Below are 20,252 nucleotides of genomic sequence, written 5' to 3'. Positions count from 1 at the left end.
ATCAAGCAAATGTCATATTTGTGGTCTTTAATAAAGATTTATTAAGACACACTTTAATCTCAATGCTGAAAGCAAGATATTCATATAAAAACAGCACAAATTCTCAGGAATATATCAAACAAATGATTGATTATATCAAAGTTCAATAAACAATACAAAAAAGTAAAAAATTACTTTTAAAGGAGAAAAACTTAAAGCTGCACTACATTAGTTTTATTTTTACAATACAAATATTTAGTAATTGTCTAAAGTACGGTGACTCCAAAACTAAACTAAATAAACTTATTAACCATAAAACTGTGAAACAATCCAGTAAAATAAAAAAAAAATCCAGTAAATCCAGTAAGCCTTTTGACTGACAGCTGAGGATTTTTATTGCTTCAATAAGCTTTAATAAAATCATTTTATTGTCAAAAGAATCTGGATGAAGAAATATTTGTCTTTTCTCATAACTTTGTTTCTATTTAATTATCCCGATGAATGAAAAAAAGGGACAATAATTATGGATTTTATGGATAATAATGATTATTTGTCAAGAGTTTTAATGTTCCACTCCAGAGGTTAAGAGTTTTCTAACGTTTCCGGATGAACATGACATAATTCATCTGAAAGATCATCAAAAAAACGTGAACGTGTTTGAGAGGCGGACAGGAAGTGATGCGTTAGCTTGAGGAAGAGGCTCAGACAGGAAGTGATGTGTTAGCATGAGGAAGAGGCTCAGACAGGAAGTGATGCGTTAGCGAGGAGGGAGAGGCTCGGACAGGAAGTGATGCGTTAGCGAGGAGGAAGAGGCTCGGACAGGAAGTGATGCGTTAGCGAGGAGGAAGAGGCTCGGACAGGAAGTGATGCGTTAGCGAGGAGGAAGAGGCTGCATCTGCAGGGAGTCGTAGGTGTCTCTGGAGGCGGCGCTCAGACCCTGGAGACGTAAACACACCGATCAATACACAGCTAATCAGCAGTCAATTAATCAATCAATACACGGCCAATCAGCAGTCAATTAATCAATCAATACACGGCCAATCAGCAGTCAATTAATCAATCAATACACGGCCAATCAGCAGTCAATTAATCAATCAATACACGGCCAATCAGCAGTCAATCAAACTGGGTTCTGCACCAGACTCCATGTATCTTATTAGTAACTAAAGCATTAACAACAGGAGTAATAATTATACTAAAGTAATATTAATAACTGAAGCTCACCTGGTAGACCTGCTCGTTCTTCCTCTGACGCTGAGACACAAACATGAATTAATTCATAATTATACATTATAATAATAATAATGAATGGTGAACGATGAAGTGATGAAATGAATGAAACTCACTTCTCTCTTCACAGGAAGCTCTTTGTATTCTCCTTCCTGTCGTCCGCTCAGACCCTGAGCACGCAATATTATAACAACAACACAGTCATGCTTCTGGTTATTAAAACAACAATAATCATCATTATAACAACAACAACACAGTCATGCTTCTGGTTATTAAAACAACAATAATCATCATTATAACAACAACAACACAGTCATGCTTCTGGTTATTAAAACAACAATAATCATCATTATAACAACAACAACACAGTCATGCTTCTGGTTATTAAAACAACAATAATCATCATTATAACAACAACAACACAGTCATGCTTCTGGTTATTAAAACAACAATAATCATCATTATAACAACAACAACACAGTCATGCTTCTGGTTATTAAAACAACAATAATCATGATGAATGAGGTCACACGGTACTCATCATCATTATGATCAATACGTAAGGGTTCCTCACGGTGTAGGTGGCGTTGTCGTCCATCGTCGTGTGTTTCTACGAGACAGAACACAACATGAATGAATCACGTTCTTCAGGGTTCTTTAAGGTTCTTCAAGGTTCTTTAAGGTCTTTTAGGGTTCTTTAAGGTTCTTCAGGGTTCTTTAAGATTCTTAACGGTTCTTTAAAATTCTTTAAGGTTCTAAACAACGGATATATTTAAGAGCGTCTGCTTTATGTTTTTGGGTTCCTTCGGCCTGACGAACAGATTCAGTGATGACATCTCATCAAAACAATATGTCAGGGTTCTCTAAGAACATCCGGGTTCTCTCTGTCTGTCATGGCCCACACAGGGTTCTGTTGGAGAACCCCCTGTTGGCCCTGAGCCGTATCGAAAGGAAGGTTCTCTGGAGAACCGCAGCAGGACTCACCCTGGTTCTCGTCAGCTGAGTGTAAGTTCCAGAGCTCTGACCCTCCAGATCCTGAAGAGACACGTCAACAACAACAACAACAACAACAACAACAACAGTGTTAATAATAATAATGACAATACATATTGACATGAACGATAATAATGATACCAACAACAACAACATCCTGCCGGTGACTCACGCTGTAGATGAGCTCCTCAGATTCCTTCACTTTGGTTCTGAAGAACTGAAACATTTAAATACATGAAACTCTTATGAATGAATAAAGTGGTGATGAATGCATGAAGTGATGAATGACTGAAGTGGTGATGAATGAATGAAGTGGTGATGAATGAAGTGGTGGTGATGAATGAAGTGATGAATGAATGAAGTGGTGCTAAATAAATTGGTGATGAATGAATGAAGTGGTGATGAATATAGTGGTGATGAATGAATGAATGACCTTCTCCTTGATGAACATGGCGGTGATGACGAGGCCATAGAGGCCCAGGAAGCCGTCCAGGATGAAGCACAGCTGAGGGCTGTACAGGGACACGGCCTCTGTGGAGCACAGGCTTTTATTGTGAAGGGCACGGAGGAGCAACACGTGTGTGTGTGTGTGTGTGTGTGTGTGTGTGTGTGTGTGTGTGTGTGTGTGTGTGTGTGTAGTAAACACACTACTACATCAGATTCTGTGGCAGTGATAATCAAGAGTCAGAGTTACACTGTGGAGGTCAGTGAGCAGCAGCAGTGTAGAAGGTACAGGACGGTACTGAGGTGGTGCAGCAGCATTGTGGAAGGTACAGGACAGTACTGAGGTGGTGCAGCAGCAGTGTAGAAGGTACAGGACGGTACTGAGGAGGTGCAGCAGCAGTGTAGAATGTACAGGACGGTACTGAGGAGGAGCAGCAGCAGTGTAGAAGGTACAGGACGGTACTATTGAGAAGGTGCAGCAGCAGTGTAGAATGTACAGGACGGTACTGAGGAGGTGCAGCAGCAGTCTAGAATGTACAGGATGGTACTGAGGAGGTGCAGCAGCAGTCTAGAATGTACAGGACGGTACTGAGGAGGTGCAGCAGCAGTGTAGAAAGTACAGGACGGTACTACTAAGAAGGTGCAGCAGCAGTGTAGAATGTACAGGACGGTACGGGCACAGCCTGCACATTCCAACATCCCATAATGTTTGATATTAAAACACTAAGATAAGAGACACAGCGTGGTGCGAAATGTGCTTTGTACACCTCTGTAGCTGTATGTGCGCTTCATTTGTTCACCTCTGTATCTGTATGTGCGCTTCATTTGTTCACCTCTGTGTCTGTATGTGCACTTCATTTGTTCACCTCTGTGTCTGTATGTGCGCTTCATTTGTTCACCTCTGTGTCTGTATGTGCGCTTCATTTGTTCACCTCTGTGTCTGTATGTGCGCTTCATTTGTTCACCTCTGTGTCTGTATGTGCGCTTCATTTGTTCACCTCTGTGTCTGTATGTGCGCTTCATTTGTTCACCTCTGTGTCTGTATGTGCGCTTCATTTGTTCACCTCTGTGTCTGTATGTGCGCTTCATTTGTTCACCTCTGTGTCTGTATGTGCGCTTCATTTGTTCACCTCTGTGTCTGTATGTGCGCTTCATTTGTTCACCTCTGTGTCTCTACCCTCCTTAAACTTCCCTCTTTCAAAGCAGTGTCTTTCTGACTGATTTAAAATGGGGTTCAGAGTGATGGTGGAGCTCGTGCAGCTCTGGTCACATGACCTGTGATCTCATCTCATCTCCACTCCAACCACAGACTCGCTTCCTGAGCGCTTCAGTGTGGTCAGTGAAGTCAGAGCGCAGCTGCAGGTTTTAATACTCTTCTGATAAGAAACGCTGAGAAGGTTCTCATGATGCACCAAAGGGTCCTTTAATGCTGATGTTATGTGTTCATAACTCTTTAAGGATGTTATGTGTTCATAACCCTTTCACGTTGATGTTATGTGTTCATAACCCTTTAAAGGTGTTATGTGTTTATAACCCTTTAACGTTGATCTTATGTGTTCATAACCCTTTAAAGGTGTTATGTGTTCATAACCCTTTAACGTTGATCTTATGTGTTCATAACCTTTAAAGGTGTTATATGTTCATAACCCTCTAAGGATGTTATGTGTTCATAACCCTTTACCGTTGATGTTATGTGTTCATAACCCTTTACCGTTGATGTTATGTGTTTATAACCCTTTAAAGGTGTTTTGTGTTCATAACCCTTAAAGGATGTTATGTGTTCATAACCCTTTAAGGATGTCATGTGTTCATAACCTTTAAAGGTTGTTTTATGTTCATCACCCTTTAAAGTTGTGATATGTTCTATATATATATATATATATATATATATATATATATATATATATATATATATATATATATATATATGTACAGAACAGTTGACAGCTGACGTTCACTTCCTGTGGTGATGAATAACTGTATTTATTATATTAGGTGATGCTCATGTTTTTTCCGTTAGCTAAAGAAGCTAAAATGAGGGCATGGCCGCCAGAGAGAGAGAGAGCGACGCTTCTCTTCTTCTGTGGTTTGTTATATTGGGTGTTGGTACATCGATGTACCCGATTCATATATCTACAGGACTACATATATATTATATATGTATATTTTCATATATATTATGGATATTTGTATATTTTCAGACCAGTTGAGAAAGAAACTCTGAGAGGAAAGAAGTGAACTCATCGTTGTGTTTCTTACCTGCTGGAGAAAACACTGAGACCAGGACTAGCAGCCCAGAGACCCGGAGCGCCATCACCTTCTTCTTCTTCTTCTTCTTCTTCTTCTTCTTCTTCTTCTTCTTCTTCTTCTTCTTCTTCTTCTTCTTTTTCTTCTTCTTCTCTCTTCTTCTTCTCTCTTCTCTCTTCTCTCTTCTTCTTGTTCTTCTGCTTTCTGACTCTAGAAACAACTGAAGACTGGTGTCTCTCTCTCCATCAAGTAGAACAGGAAGTGGTAAGAAGCTGCTGTGACAGGTGACACACACACACACACACACACACACACACACACACACACACACACACACACACACACACACACACACACACACGTGTGTGGAAACAGAAACTGTTTCAAAAAAACATTTGAAACCTGGAAACTATGAAAAAGTATTGATGTATATCAACTAAAAAAAACAGGTAGCAAAGTTTTTAACTCAAACTTTAATCATTTTAACTTTAACTTTAATCAGTCAGTCAAATAAATATATATTTATTTATTCACAGCAGTCTTCAACTTAAGATAAAAAACTGTTTATTATCAGCAAGAAGCAGAACACTGCGGAAGCAGCCAATAAGATCCAACTGATTATAGCTGAGGAGGAAACCAGTCAGCCATTTTGTTTGCTATCCAACAATCTTCCTCATGAACGTTTTCACCATGACACAACCTACATGAAGGCCAGCAAACCCTGTGACAGAAATACAGAAAGAGGAAAACAAGACATCTATTTCACATAAAGATGGAAAGAAAAAACATGAGTGTTGCTCGCAGCTAGCGAGCTACCACGTTGTATCATGTCTGTAAGCTGGCAACTCAATGTTAGCCCCTTGTTGTCTTTGTTGACACCGTTCTGTTAGAAGATGGATGTATCTCATTGATTGTATATCTAATATTACATTGAAAGAGCAAATAAACCCCCAAACCCGCTTTTTCACCTGCCACCCCAGGTAGCTAATGGCTATGTCGCCCTGTGGTTGATAGAATCAGTCCCCCTGCTGGTTGACACCGGCTATTGCAGCTGCATTTAGCCTTTAGCTCATCTGGAGGGAGGTGACCTTCTTGGTGACGGCCTTCGTCACCATTAAATCTGTGTCTTGTCACAATACACCTACAATAAAATGTTAAAATAAGCTATTACTGAAAGCACTTTGTAGTTTAACTTTATTCAATAAATTGTACTTTCTTGATTGTTGTTGTTCTGCGTCAGTAAATAGAAAGAAAGAAATGTAAGTAGAGGCTTTGTTCAGTACTATTTTTCCGCAGTGGATTGATCCGCAGTGTGTGTGAATGGGTCAGAATGAAGGGAAGGGTTTGTGTTGATGGTGAGCTCACAGGAGGCGACTGAGGATCAACAGTTTGATTCTGTGATCTAAACATAGAGTCAGCCACACACAATGAAGCAACATGTGGTGCGTCCAGGTCAATACCTGTCGCTCACTGGCCATCTGCAGACCTGGATAATCCCAGTTAGCAGATTAGCGGCAGGAGGAGACGCTGCAGAACAGACAACACTCTTGAGGAAATGTCACGCTTACTCTTCGTGTTCTTGGACCGCAAATGCTCTGAGACTCTGCTAACGAGGATTTTATTGTGAAGGAATGAGAAGTTTGCTGACTGAAAAACCCTTTTGGATATTTTGAAGCCGTCATGGAGACTTTGACACCAAATCTGAAGACTTTTATTGTGAAGTATTTCAAGCTTTTAGTGTGAAGATTCAAACAATATTTGTGCCTTTATTTTGAAGGCTACAATTACTTGGGCTTTTCCCACTCATTTTTCAGTTAGTGGTTTTATTCTGAAGGATTATTTTTATCCAGTGTTTTTGTTAGTATTATTTTTAAGCTATGTACAATTGGGAATGTGATATTCACACTGTGAAAGACTTACTAATGGATTCAAGAATTTTAGTGATTTGTTGTGCTGAATGTTGTTTGGACATTTATTGTGAAGCGGAGATGAAATTTGGAGAAATCTGCACATAAAAAGGCTTTTATGACAAAGGATTTAAAGTTCTCTGGTGCTTTTATTGTGAAAATATCATCATGTGATCTGTCCTGAGGGCGGGACCAGTATGATTTCGTATGTGGAGTGCCTGGGCGGGGAGGCGGGGCCTGGCACGGGGTCGCACTGCTGGAACGGCGGCTTGGACGAAGAGCGGGACGAGCTACTTCCGCGCAAAATGGCCGCCCTGCAGCCGAAGACGGAGGGCAGCTTGCGCCGCCGCCTTCTGAGCGCCAAAATACACCAGCACCATGACGCCATCTTGGGGCTGAACGCTGGCGGTGCCGGCCGGCCGGCGACGCCTACAGGTGACAGGAAGCCCCTCCCACCTCACTTCCAGCATCCAGGGAACAGCCCGTGGTACCGCCGGCAGTACCTCCCCCCCCACGTCCACCCCTCTCTCGCCCCAGAGGCTCATGGGAAACCCAACCAACAACCTGCACCTCTTCAGCGCTCCCCCTACCCGGTCCTCACCCAGCGGGGCCGGACTGGTTCATGCCCCCCCACTCCAGAGCCCCGTCCCGGCTACTCTCTGCCGGCCCCGCCTCCTTACGGCGCCACGCCCCGCCTCAGGGAGCCGGAGGTGCCGCCGCAGTACAGCTACAGGCCCAGCAGGAGGCGCAGGACCGGCTTCTTCTGCTTCAGAGCCCAACGAGGGAGGAGCTCCGGACTGAAGGCCACACAGACCACGCCCCTTCTACGCAGAGGTACTGATAGGACTCACAACAACCATTAAAAGCATCAAAACATTAAAAAAACATCCCCAGCTGACCAGATGCTTTGTCCTGAATGATGCTAACTAGTCTGGTTTGTGTCTGTTTAGTCCTGAATGATCCTAACTAGTCTGGTTTGTGTCTGTTTAGTCCTGAATGATGCTAACTAGTCTGGTTTGTGTCTGTTTAGTCCTGAATGATCCTAACTAGTCCGGTTTGTGTCTGTTTAGTCCTGAATGATCCTAACTAGTCTGGTTTGTGTCTGTTTAGTCCTGAATGATCCTAACTAGTCCGGTTTGTGTCTGTTTAGTCCTGAATGATCCTAACTAGTCTGGTTTGTGTCTGTTTAGTCCTGAATGATCCTAACTAGTCCGGTTTGTGTCTGTTTAGTCCTGAATGATCCTAACTAGTCTGGTTTGTGTCTGTTTAGTCCTGAATGATCCTAACTAGTCCGGTTTGTGTCTGTTTAGTCCTGAATGATCCTAACTAGTCTGGTTTGTGTCTGTTTAGTCCTGAATGATCCTAACTAGTCTGGTTTGTGTCTGTTTAGTCCTGAATGATCCTAACTAGTCCGGTTTGTGTCTGTTTAGTCCTGAATGATCCTAACTAGTCTGGTTTGTGTCTGTTTAGTCCTGAATGATGCTAACTAGTCTGGTTTGTGTCTGTTTAGTCCTGAATGATCCTAACTAGTCTGGTTTGTGTCTGTTTAGTCCTGAATGATCCTAACTAGTCTGGTTTGTGTCTGTTTAGTCCTGAATGATCCTAACTAGTCTGGTTTGTGTCTGTTTAGTCCTGAATGATCCTAACTAGTCCGGTTTGTGTCTGTTTAGTCCTGAATGATCCTAACTAGTCCGGTTTGTGTCTGTTTAGTCCTGAATGATCCTAACTAGTCTGGTTTGTGTCTGTTTAGTCCTGAATGATCCTAACTAGTCCGGTTTGTGTCTGTTTAGTCCTGAATGATCCTAACTAGTCTGGTTTGTGTCTGTTTAGTCCTGAATGATCCTAACTAGTCCGGTTTGTGTCTGTTTAGTCCTGAATGATCCTAACTAGTCCGGTTTGTGTCTGTTTAGTCCTGAATGATCCTAACTAGTCCGGTTTGTGTCTGTTTAGTCCTGAATGATGCTAACTAGTCTGGTTTGTGTCTGTTTAGTCCTGAATGATCCTAACTAGTCTGGTTTGTGTCTGTTTAGTCCTGAATGATCCTAACTAGTCTGGTTTGTGTCTGTTTAGTCCTGAATGATCCTAACTAGTCTGGTTTGTGTCTGTTTAGTCCTGAATGATCCTAACTAGTCCGGTTTGTGTCTGTTTAGTCCTGAATGATCCTAACTAGTCTGGTTTGTGTCTGTTTAGTCCTGAATGATCCTAACTAGTCTGGTTTGTGTCTGTTTAGTCCTGAATGATCCTAACTAGTCTGGTTTGTGTCTGTTTAGTCCTGAATGATCCTAACTAGTCCGGTTTGTGTCTGTTTAGTCCTGAATGATCCTAACTAGTCTGGTTTGTGTCTGTTTAGTCCTGAATGATCCTAACTAGTCCGGTTTGTGTCTGTTTGGTCCTCAATGGTTCAAGCTTTGATTCTTTCCTTGTCTTCCTGTCTGATCAATAATTCATCAGTCATATATTCTTCTCTGATAACATGCAAATCCAAAACCATAACACAACCACGTTCCCTTAATTACTCCCCTGTGTATAATCTGTGTGTGTGTGTGTGTGTGTGTGTGTGTGTGGGGATTAACTGCAGCTTTATAAAATACGACGCTAATGGCTTAGTCCTGAAGCAGGCTTTAACAGCTGCTAGCTGTTAGCTTCAGCTGTTAGCTTCACCCACTTGCTCAAACTGGTGTTTGATCAGGTGACATGATGGAACATGAAGCCCCGCCCCTCCCGTCCTTTGATTGGACAGTGTTCAGAGTTCTCTCAGATATAAATAAACAGTGTGACGTCATGACAGCGGGGCCTACTTCCTTACTACTGAATTAAAGTAATTCAAGCAGACAGACAGACGGAAGAGCTGCTCCACTGGCCCAGATAGTCGGCACACTTTGGACTGGAACTGTTTGTGATGATGAAGGTGGTGATGAAGGTCGCTACCAATGAGCATTAATACAAATATTAGAAATATTTATTGTGCTCACACACACACACACACACACACACACACACACACACACACACACACACACACACACACACACAATCCTTCTTAATCTACAAAGCATCCTCTGTGTTAATGCAGTATTTTGGGGTAACCTTCATCACCTGGTGGCACTCATGAAGGACACACACGTGTGCTGGCTTCCCGCCAGTGTGTGTGTGTGTGTGTGTGTGTGTGTGTCTGTGTGTGTGAGGGGTGAGATAGGGGGACTAGAGAGACGAGTGGGAGGAGAGCGGCGCTGCAGCGAGTCGAGCTGCATTACTGCTGCTGTCTGCTGCTGCAGCCTCAGGAGTGTGAGAGTGTGAGCGAGTGTGTTTGTGTGTGTGTTTGTGTATGTGTGTGTGTGTGCATGTGTGTCTGCGTGGCGTCGCTATGGTCGTAATCGGAGCAGCAATCAAATCCGTCCTCAAATACCTGAACAGGACCAGAGGTGAGTGTCCGCATGGTGAACTGGTTTAACTGGGTTGCACTGAGAGAAGATGCAGCTCTCTGATTGGCTGCTGGGTGTCTTCACCACCTTTCTGAATCAGAGCTCAAGGTGTGTTCAACAGTAGATAACCATGCTCAAGGACTCCAGGACCCTCTTCAAGGTCCTCATAGACCCCTTCAGAACCTCCTCAAGAACCCGTTGAGCCTCTTCAAAGACTTTGGGGCTTGACCTCAAGGACCTCATGCTCGGGCTAGCACCGGAACGGCTAGCACCAGAGAGGCTAGCACCAGAGAGGCTAACACCAGAGAGGCTAACACCATAACACCAGAGAGGCTAACACCAGAGAGGCTAGCACCAGAGAGGCTAACACCAGAGAGGCTAGCACCAGAGAGGCTAACACCAGAGAGGCTAACACCAGAGAGGCTAACACCATAACACCAGAGAGGCTAACACCAGAGAGGCTAGCACCAGAGAGGCTAACACCAGAGAGGCTAGCACCAGAGAGGCTAACACCAGAGAGGCTAACACCAGAGAGGCTAACACCAGAGAGTTTAGCACAGCTAGTTAGTGGAGGTGGTGTGCCTGTTTTCCATCGCTCCTCCTCAGGTGAGCGTCGTGATGAATTTAACTGTCGTTAATATCGTTCCTTCTGGATCGTGCTCTTGTGTGTGTGGTGTTTTAGTGCCGCAGTTTTGTTGGAGTGTTTTGCCTCTGGTATAGGAAGATGTTCGGCTCCAGCAGAAGTCACTGGATCAATTTGTCGTCTAATTACATTAATTTTTTTGACACTGCTGTTTCCTCTGGTGCCGGAGAAACTGTGGTCCAGAGTCGCGTCGTCCTTTGTCTTCTCTGTGTGTCTATAAAAGGTCGTTCTAGTTGGAGAGGAGAAGCATTGCTCCTATAATCTGACTTTGACTCCACATCTGTACTCAGCTGCTCCTTCAAAATAAAAGCCCTCGGTCCCCATTTCCTCCGAGGTCACCTTGAGCAGTGCTGAGTTCTGCAACACTCCTCCTCACTGTGTCTGCGTGAGATAAACCCTGACCTGTGCTCTCTCTCTGCAGGGGACGGGGACGGCAGGTGGTCTGTTCACTACACTACCCAGAAGCCCCAGCAGGGTCTGCTCTTTGTCCCTGCAAAGAGACGATCCTGCAGCGCTCACGACCTGCGAGGTCAGAGGTCAACAGAGAACAGCGTCTCAGGTGAGATCTGCAAGTCCATCTGGAAACAACACACACACACACACACACACACACACACACTCTCTCCAGATAAAGGACTTTTGTATTGAGGTATAAAATAATTGAAACGACTGGATTATTAATTGATTCATAATTCTAATAGTAATAATTGTTTCCTTACTGATTATAAACCTTCTGAATATCTTTCTCACATACCACGTCTCATTCTGCTTTGTGTGTGTGTGTGTGTGTGTGTGTGTGTATAGTATGTAACGTGCTGACTCAACATGACTACAGCCGACCACTCAGCTCTCAGAGCCACGCCCCCCGCCCCTCCTTCTCCGCCCTCGACCAACCAGAGGGCAGCACGGCACGCAGAGGGGGGAAGGACAAAAGCAGGAGGATGGTGAGTGTGACACACACACACACACACACACACACACACACACACACACACACAGGCTGAACAGACTAATACATCTGACATAAAGCTCCAATGAAGTAGTAGAGGTAGTATTCAGTAGTAGTAGTAGTAGTAGTAGTAGTAATAGTAGTAGTAGTAGAGGGAGTATTCAGATCCTTTCCTTCAGTAAAAGTACCACAATGTGAAAATACTGCTTTTTAAAGTAAAGTTGTGGTGCCATCTGCAGGTCAGACTGAACTACTACATCTCTGATGTACTTCCTGTTTAATTTCTCTCTTCTGGTTTCCATCCTCTCAGAGGTCCAGAGTCCTGAACTTTTTCTCTCAGTCCTGCTTCTCAGTTTGTTTCAAGTTTTCAGTTTGGAGGAGAAAGGTAAACATAGATAGACCTAGACTAAAGTAGACTAGACTAGAATGGATAGATCTAGACTAAAGTAGACTAGAATGGATAGACCTAAAGTAGACTAGAATGGATAGACCTAAAGTAGACTAGAATGGATAGACCTAAAGTAGACTAGAATGGATAGACCTAAAGTAGACTAGAATGGATAGACCTAAAGTAGACTAGACTAGAATGGATAGATCTAGACGAAAGTATAGAATAAATAGATCAAGACTGAAGTAGACTAGACTAGAATGAATAGACCTAGACTAAAGTAGACTAGACTAGAATGGATAGATCTAGACTAAAGTAGACTAGGCTAGAATGGATAGATCTAGACTAAAGACTAAAGCAGACTAGAGTTGAATGGACTAGAGCCAGAGTTAAATTGGATCGTCCCAGCTTTAGACTCAAGTTGGACTCGTAACCAGCTTCACTAAACTGTTTCATGGACTCAGTCCTCAGCTTTCTCAGACGAAGACGAGCAGTTCATCCTGACCAACACGCGACCTCTGACCCCACTGGTCCTCGACCCCGTCCACCGCGCTTCGTGCTGGGATGTCTTTGGCTCTGCCCACGAGTCCGAGCTGGAGGTGGAGCTGCCCCCCCGGCTTCCTACACCAGAGGAGAGGATGAGGCAGCAGGCGGAGGCCGTCTCCGCATTTATAGTCCCGATCAATATCACAGGTAAGGGATCTAGACTCTGATACAAGTAATCTTACATCGGAGATTCGATAAGGATTTGAATTAAAATCTGTGAGCCTAGACTATAAGCTTGACTCTGATTTTAGACTCGGGATTGAAAACTTGATTCAGGACTCCAATTCCACTTGATACCTGAACCTTGAAGTCCAGTATCAAGAAGGCGTTAAGTCCCAAAAGACTTGGACTTTCAGCCTTGACTTGGACTCTGAATTGGACTCTGGTCTGATTTAGAGTTTCACTCTGAAGTCGGACTTGAGACTTTTGAGCGTGTGAAACTGACCGCGACACATTAGTGAAGGATATCTGTTGTTTCTGTGCTTCAGGAGAGAGTTTTGATCGTCAGGCCAGTTTTCTAAAAGTGGCTTCTAACCAGTCAATGTCGCAGCTCCCGCACAACCTGAGCCGCCGCAAGACGGTTCCTGGGATCCCTGACGACGTCAGCCCGAATCAGGGTAAGAGTTCACCTTCATCAATACCCATCCCCTCCTTCCTCACAAACACTTCTCCTTCTCTTTCTTCATCTCCTCTGTTCTGAACTTGTCCCTCCAGACTTGGCTTTGGTTTCTCTGGACCCTCCTGGTCCGTTCTCCATCGTGCGGCGACCAGCCTCCTCCTGCGGCTCTTCTGCCCAACAACAGACGGGAGGAACAGTGCAGGAGGAGGGGGACGGGGTCAGAGAGGAGGAGCATTCATCAACAAGGAGGATCCGAGCCCCGAAAGGGCGAGGGCTGTCCAGCCTCATGGCCTCCCTCACATCCGCCACACCTGTTGGCTCCTGTCAGGACCTCCACTCCTCGTCCCCAGAGGTCCACGGCCTCCCTCGCCTGGGAACCAACTCCTCTCTGAACTCAGAGGCCAGCAGTAACAGCGCCTCCTGCAGGACAGTCAGTGCCTCCTCTTCTTGTTGTCAGGTCAGTGAAGGATACATCATTGCTCCTGGTATCTTTGAAACTAAAACAAAAGATTTTTAAGATTTCTTTTTTTTCAGGATCTTCAGGGTTTCCCCAGCGACCTGCAGCCCTTGCTGCCCTTCAACCCTTCTGCCAGAGTCATCCCCCAGTCCCCTTCCTCCTCCACTACTTCCTTCTCTTCTTCCCCAGTCACCTCCCTCCTCAGTAGCCGGGCCCTGCAGTCGGAATGGTCATACCCCAGTGATGAGCCTCTGAATGAGGCTGCCCAACGTCGCAGTTCCCCTTTTTCCTCCCGCTACCTTTCCTCTTCCTCCATCGCAGACTCTGAGTCTCAGTTTAGCCTCCGGGATCTGGATGAGCAGACCTCTACGCAGCAGGGCGCCCCGTGCTCCTACAACGGGGAGACCTGGAAGTACCAGCTCTTCTCGCCCAGCTCCAGTGTCTACAGCAGCCAAACCCGGGAGATGATTGGGGAAGATTGGAACAGTAACCCCCTGCTCTCCTCTGGGCGCTCCACCTCATCCCACGCTGACAGCACCTCTGTGTGTTCAGAGAAGATGACCTCCCCTCCTTTGCTGAACCGGGAGAAAAGGAAGTCCAGCACTTGCTCCTCCGACTCTCGCTCGATCACCAGCAGCATCTCCGTCTGCAAGTCCAAGCGGCCGCCTCCGCCACCGCTGCGCTCTGACTCTTTGAGGCGCCGGCCGGGTCGTAGCAAACCCTCCCGCTCCTCCTCCCCTCCCGGGCCAGAGTGGAGCCCCCGTCTTGAGCACCCCACCCAGCAGACGCCCGCACCGCCTCCCGAGACCCTCCACGACCCCTGGGTGCCCCGAAGCAACACCAAGCGCCGTCAGAATGGCTTCAACTGCGGCACAGTGACAACCTTTGAACCTTTGAACCTGGACTGCCAGTTGGATACCGCTGACTGTCCTTGCGAGCAGCTACAACTAAGCTCCTCCCACTCACATGTCCACGCCACTACTCCTGCATCTCCAGGCTCATATGAGGAAGGGCTGAGATTGACGCTCAACCCCCAACCAGCTTCCTCCTCAGTGGCCGAGCTCCAGCGCCTCGCCTCCGCCTCGAGTGGCTACTCCAGCCAGTCGAACACGCCACCTCCTGGCACTCCTGTGGCCTCCCCCCTGTGCCCCTCCTCCCCTGGAGCCTTTTCCCTCCCCCCTTTACACTCGTCTTCCTGCCCCATATCCGGGAGAATGTCTCGGGGCGAAGAAAGGCCAAAGCCCCGGGTGCCAGAGAGGAAGTCCTCACTCCTCTCCTCGTCGTTTTCCTCCACCTCTTCCCTCTCTTCTTGCACCTCCTCGGACTCTTCTGCCAAGCATCCTCCTCCACCTCTTTCATCAGAGGGTTCCTCTCTTTCCCTTCCCTTCTTCTACTCACCCATTCGCAAGTGTCCTCCACCAGCTCCTCCTCTTCCTCAGCCCTGCCTGCCTGCTTCCTCCTTCACCAAACTCTCAGCTGCTCATCCTCCTCCAGCCTCATCCCTCCCTCCACCCCCTCCTCCCCTTCCCCCTCTCCCACCTTCATCCCTCCCTCCACCATCCCTACCACCTCCACCCCTTCCCCCTCTCCCACCCTCATCCCTCCCTCCACCATCCCTACCACCTCCACCCCTTCCCCCTCCTCCTCCTCTCCCACCCTCATCCCTCCCTCCACCACCTCCACCCCTTCCCCCTCCTCTTCCTCTCCCGCCCTCATCCCTCCCTCCACCACCTCCACCACCTTCCCCTCTCCCACTCTCATCCCTCCCAACTCTTTTTCCTCCTCCTTCCTCTCGGCCTCCTCCTCCCCCCTACTCCTACGCCATCAAGCAGAACTCCCATCATACTTTGGTGTCATCATTAACCAACTTCCCTCCACCTCCATCTTCTCCTCCTCCTTCTCCTCCCTCTTCAGAACTCTCAGAATTTGCAATCGCTTCCCTTTCTCCTCCACCAGCACCTCGTCTACCTGCTCCCTCCTCGTCCCCTGCTGCCCCCCTTGTTCAGGGCCCCATGAGGCCCCACCACCTGGTCACCACGCAGGCTTTGCAGGCCGTCAAACTTCGCTGCGTCAAGAACCAGGAAGGCGTCATGGCACCCGATGCTGTTTTTACCAACGCTGAGGAAGAGACACGCAAATCAGATCATGATCACAACAACCTGATGCATCGCAACATGAGAAACGAGGAGTCCCCTTATGCTAAGCTACAGGGTTGTGCTGCTAGCACAGTGAACCAGAGGAGCTCTGTTCCTCAGCTGACCAATATTGACACCCCTCAAGACATCTGGTACAACGAACCAGAGAAGGCAGAGACAGACATTTATGCTACACTGGCAAGTCCCGACGGTCTCTGGGTCAGAAACCACAACAACACAATGATCCAACATCCTTCTCTGCAACAACAGCAGGTCACAGATCCTATGACAGCAGATGCTAAGCTAACTGAGGCTACAAAGAAAAAGGGAAACGCAGACTCTTTGTATTGGACCCTCTCTGGAGAGAGACAATGTAGGACAATAGTGTTGGACAGCAAAGAGGAAATGGAGACAAATGAAAATCATAATTCAGGAATGTGTACCGATGCAGCTGATGATTCAGCAGCATGCAGTGAAGTTAAACTGAATGATGGGTTCTGTGGGACAGCGAGTCCGAGCACACTCTGCTCCCCAGAGAAGCCCGCCGTGCCAAAGAAACCGGATCTTTGCATTCTGGGTCTCACGGCGTCCCCCGAGGACAGACGAGGATGGACGTCTTCTTCTGGGCTCAACAGCCAATCGCAGCTTCCCGCTGATTCCTCCTGCACACCGCTGACCCACCTGACACACCTGACTTTAAAAACGACACCTGATGACATCACAAGCCCACCTGGCGGCCCCTCTCACAGACAGAAGACATTGGTTTTGCACAAGAAACCAGATCCCGAAACCACTAAACCTTTCTCTGGGACCAGGGACGCCACGAGGGCTGGAAACACTTTGAACTGCACAATGGGCACCATAGAGAACCGGGGTACCTCAGGAACCCGGGGCACCATGGAGAACCGGGGTACCTCAGGAACCCGGGGCACCATGGAGAACCGGGGTACCTCAGGAACCCGGGGCACCATGGAGAACCGGGGTACCTCAGGAACCCGGGGCACCATGGAGAACCGGGGTACCTCAGGAACCCGGGGCACCATGGAGACCTGTAGCGCCCTCGGGACCACATGCCCCGAGACCATCCAGACAAGACTTCCTCGGGACGCAGAGAAAACGTTTCATACAAGCATGATGAGGTCATCACTGGTTGAGGATGAAGAGGGAGCTGAGAAGGAGACGGTGGAAGAGAGAGGGATGAAGACGCCGATGATAACGACGCCTTCAACCACCAGAAAAAAAGGGAAAACAAGGAGGAGGAAGAGGGCAGGAAGTCAACTGCTGATGATGTCAACGATGAGGGAGCCATCATCATCGTCATCATCATCCTCGTCCTCGTCCTCATCATCTTCATCTGGAGATGAACGAGACGTGAAAAAGAGAACTAGTGAGATGGTGAGGAAGACGACGCTACGCGATCAAGACACCGGTGACTCTATTGGACGGTGTTCCCTCAGCAGTGCGTTTTCCACCAACAGCCTGCAGGGGGAGGGGTCACCTCTAGACCTGCTGATACATGAGGAAGAGGAGGAAGAGCAGGAAGAGCGAAGCCAGAAAGGAACCGACAGGAGGGGGGAGGCCAGAGGACCTCCCAATGGTAAGTTGGCTTTACTGGTTTTCTGAGGGAGCCAACCCTGCCACGATATTTAAAGGGGCAGGCTATTTAAATAGAGCCAATATGTAGTATTTATTACGTAGTGGGTTGTAGTATTTAGTAGTATGTATTATTTGTACTAGTATGTATGCTACAGTCTGTACACAAGAACCCTTTTATTCTCATGTCTGCCGACGTGAAAAAGTAATAAATACTCTTTGTTTCTCCAGAAGATCTGTTGGTCAGCGTTTCAGAAGCTCACATGTTTGTGTCCAGTCGACCACGAACCACTGAGGACCTGTTCGCCATCATCCACAGGTAGATCACACAAACACAGGTAGATCCACAGGTAGATCACACAAACACAGGTAGATCCACAGGTAGATCACACAAACACAGGTAGATCCACAGGTAGATCACACAAACACAGGTAGATCCACAGGTAGATCACACAAACACAGGTAGATCCACAGGTAGATCACACAAACGCCCTGATATGCCGTCACTGTACTGACCAATCGGCCTCCTCTCACCTGTCTGCTTGACTCCTCCCTCTGCCTTTGTGAAGCAGTGCAGTATGGGAAGGAACGGCTTGAATGTCCAGGTACGTAGGTAATGATCCGTCCTGACTGTCGCAGAAGGACTCCATTTAACTACTTTCATATCCTTAAATCCTTCCCTTGTCCCCCAAGTAGGAAGCTCATTGTGTCCTAAATGGAAGCTTCCTGTCTCCTTCTTCCCTAACTTTTCCCCCAAGTAGGAAACCTATTGTCCCCAAATTGGAAGCTTCTTGTCTCCTTGTTTCCTAACTTTGTTCTACACATATGAAGTGTCCTTGTCCCCTAAATGGAAGCTTCCTTTCTCCTTGTTCCCTAACTTTGTTCCCTAAATAGAAAGTATCTCGTTGTGTCTGTCTCAGGTCTAAGAAGAAGATGCTAGGAAGACGGGATTCAGAAGCTGATAGCCATCGTATCTCCTCTTCCTCCCATCCGGTGACCCTCTCTGTCGCCTCGTGTCGCCGGGAGAGACTTGCAGCTCCTCCAAGTCGAAGCTCAGCGAGGAGCGAGAGCTTCAAGTCCCTCCTGCTGAGGAAGGGGAGTCGCTGTGCTTCATCGACTCGAATCTCGGCCGTCGAGCGACTTTGCAAACTGGCTTCTCCTGCGATGGCTGACGACCTGCAGAGTGTGCGGCCGCAGCCGCAGCCGCAGCCGCAGACTCAACCGCAGACGCAGACTCAACCGCAGACGCAGACTCAACCGCAGACGCAGACTCAACCGCAGACGCAGACTCAACCGCAGACGCAGACTCAACCGCAGACGCAGACTCAACCGCAGACGCAGACTCAACCGCAGACGCAGACTCAACCGCAGACGCAGACTCAACCGCAGACACAGACTCAACCGGCGCCTCAACTGCAACCACCGTTGCAACCGCAGACAGAAAACCCCTCCAGCTGGCTCCGCCCCTCAGATTCATGTGATTTTGACGGCCTCTTCCCTCTGGATACACCGAGGTCTCCGTGCAGTCAGAACTTCTCCATGATCGGATTCGGATGGGGGCGCAGAGATCTGACTCACAATCACCTCCTCCTCACCTCCTCCTCCTCCTCGTCCCACTTCCTCTTCCTCTCCTCCTCCTCCATGCGGCCTCGCTCCCTCACTCCTCCCTGCTCCTCCAGCCGCCGCTTTGCCGCCCGGTGCCGCGTCCACGCCGCCCCAATGACCGCCATCTTCGAAGGAGAACGCGAGGAGGAAGACGAGGAAGGGGAGCAAGAGGAGCAAGAGGAGGAAGAGGAGGAAGAGGAGGCCGTGGTTATCGTGGCGTCTCCCAGAACCGGCAGAGAACTGAACCAGAGATTGGTGGAGAGTTCTTAGTTGAATGCAGCGATGTTGGCGTCTTGTACTGATCCGGATCGGGTTCACAAACATGCTGCACTGCCGAAACCGGACTTTACAAAACCGGACTTTACAAAACCGGACTTTACAAAACCGGACTTTACAAAACCGGACTGGACTGACGCTCTTGATTGAATTCACTCAAGCACAGCTGTCGACGTGTCAGAAAGGACACGCGCATTTTTATTAGTTAATGTACTTAAACTACAGTTATTTACTTGTATTCGTGTCTTTGGCCTCATTCCGCTTCGTCCTGCTGGTCTTCGTCCTGCTGGTCTTCGTCCTGCTGGTCTTCGTCCTGCTGGTCTTCGTCCTGCTGGTCTTCGTCCTGCTGGTCTTCGTCCTCACTCGTCTTCGGGCTGAGCGAAGTCAACATGGTTTGAGATGTTGACATAAAAACATTGTTTTCTTTTGATGACAGAGTAAGTGCAACAATAATTAGAATGCAGTGAATAATAATCATGTTTTAAAGGTTTCTGTGAAGACAAAGAAAAGAAAGTGAAACAAACTGGATGTTTTTTATTCTTATGAGTATAATCAGTTCATCTTCACCGTTGAGCTTCTGCTGCATTTCATTCTGCTTGTGCTTTAGCAAACAGAGGTAGAAAGACGACATAGAGACGATAATGCTAATTATATAATAATTATATTCATAATGATTGAGAGTGTGTGACAGAATGAAAACAAAGCAACAACTGTAAACGTTTCAATGTCAATAAAACAAACGGAGCGTCTTCTTTTGATTCTTTGTGGTTTTATTTTAAACAATCATCTTCAACCTGGAAACACCACAGAAGAAGAAGC

General features: G+C 47.0%; 2 protein-coding genes across 5 annotated transcripts; one reads left to right on the top strand and one right to left on the bottom strand.

The window, feature by feature from the left end:
- Nucleotides 1-325: 325 nt before the first annotated feature.
- Nucleotides 326-5,095, bottom strand: LOC137794126 (T-cell surface glycoprotein CD3 zeta chain-like). The gene is made up of 8 exons (XM_068590757.1): nt 4,906-5,095; nt 2,636-2,733; nt 2,375-2,419; nt 2,194-2,244; nt 1,784-1,819; nt 1,326-1,379; nt 1,204-1,233; nt 326-916 (listed from the first exon to the last, which is right to left on the bottom strand). Exons 1-8 carry the CDS (start codon nt 4,958-4,960, stop codon nt 851-853), a joined length of 435 nt encoding a protein of 144 aa, XP_068446858.1. The 5' UTR covers nt 4,961-5,095; the 3' UTR covers nt 326-850.
- A 2,000-nt stretch (nt 5,096-7,095) lies between these two features.
- Nucleotides 7,096-20,172, top strand: LOC137794199 (NHS-like protein 1). Of its 4 annotated transcripts, none has more exons than XR_011078283.1 (9): nt 7,096-7,634; nt 11,287-11,424; nt 11,670-11,809; nt 12,667-12,895; nt 13,237-13,365; nt 13,463-13,824; nt 13,902-17,354; nt 17,438-17,556; nt 17,784-17,869. XR_011078283.1 is itself a non-coding variant. In XM_068590886.1 (9 exons), the coding sequence occupies exons 1-9, from the start codon at nt 7,106-7,108 to the stop codon at nt 19,425-19,427; spliced, it is 6,222 nt and encodes a 2,073-aa protein (XP_068446987.1). In that variant the 5' UTR covers nt 7,096-7,105; the 3' UTR covers nt 19,428-20,172. The 4 variants fall into 4 exon arrangements, 3 of the variants coding, with proteins under 3 accessions (XP_068446987.1, XP_068446986.1, XP_068446988.1); XM_068590886.1 differs by adding an exon at nt 18,473-20,172 and having other exon boundaries at nt 13,902-17,556; nt 17,787-17,871; XM_068590885.1 differs by adding an exon at nt 18,473-20,172 and having other exon boundaries at nt 13,902-17,556; nt 17,784-17,871.
- Nucleotides 20,173-20,252: the final 80 nt, after the last annotated feature.

The sequence above is a fragment of the Clinocottus analis genome, unplaced genomic scaffold, assembly GCF_023055335.1.
Source record: "Clinocottus analis isolate CAN_PGR_092001 unplaced genomic scaffold, fCliAna1.0.p SCAF_24, whole genome shotgun sequence".
In the NCBI taxonomy this organism is placed as follows: domain Eukaryota; kingdom Metazoa; phylum Chordata; class Actinopteri; order Perciformes; family Cottidae; genus Clinocottus; species Clinocottus analis.
Note: the sequence above shows the minus strand (reverse complement) of the source record. Positions and strands in the feature narration are given on the sequence as shown.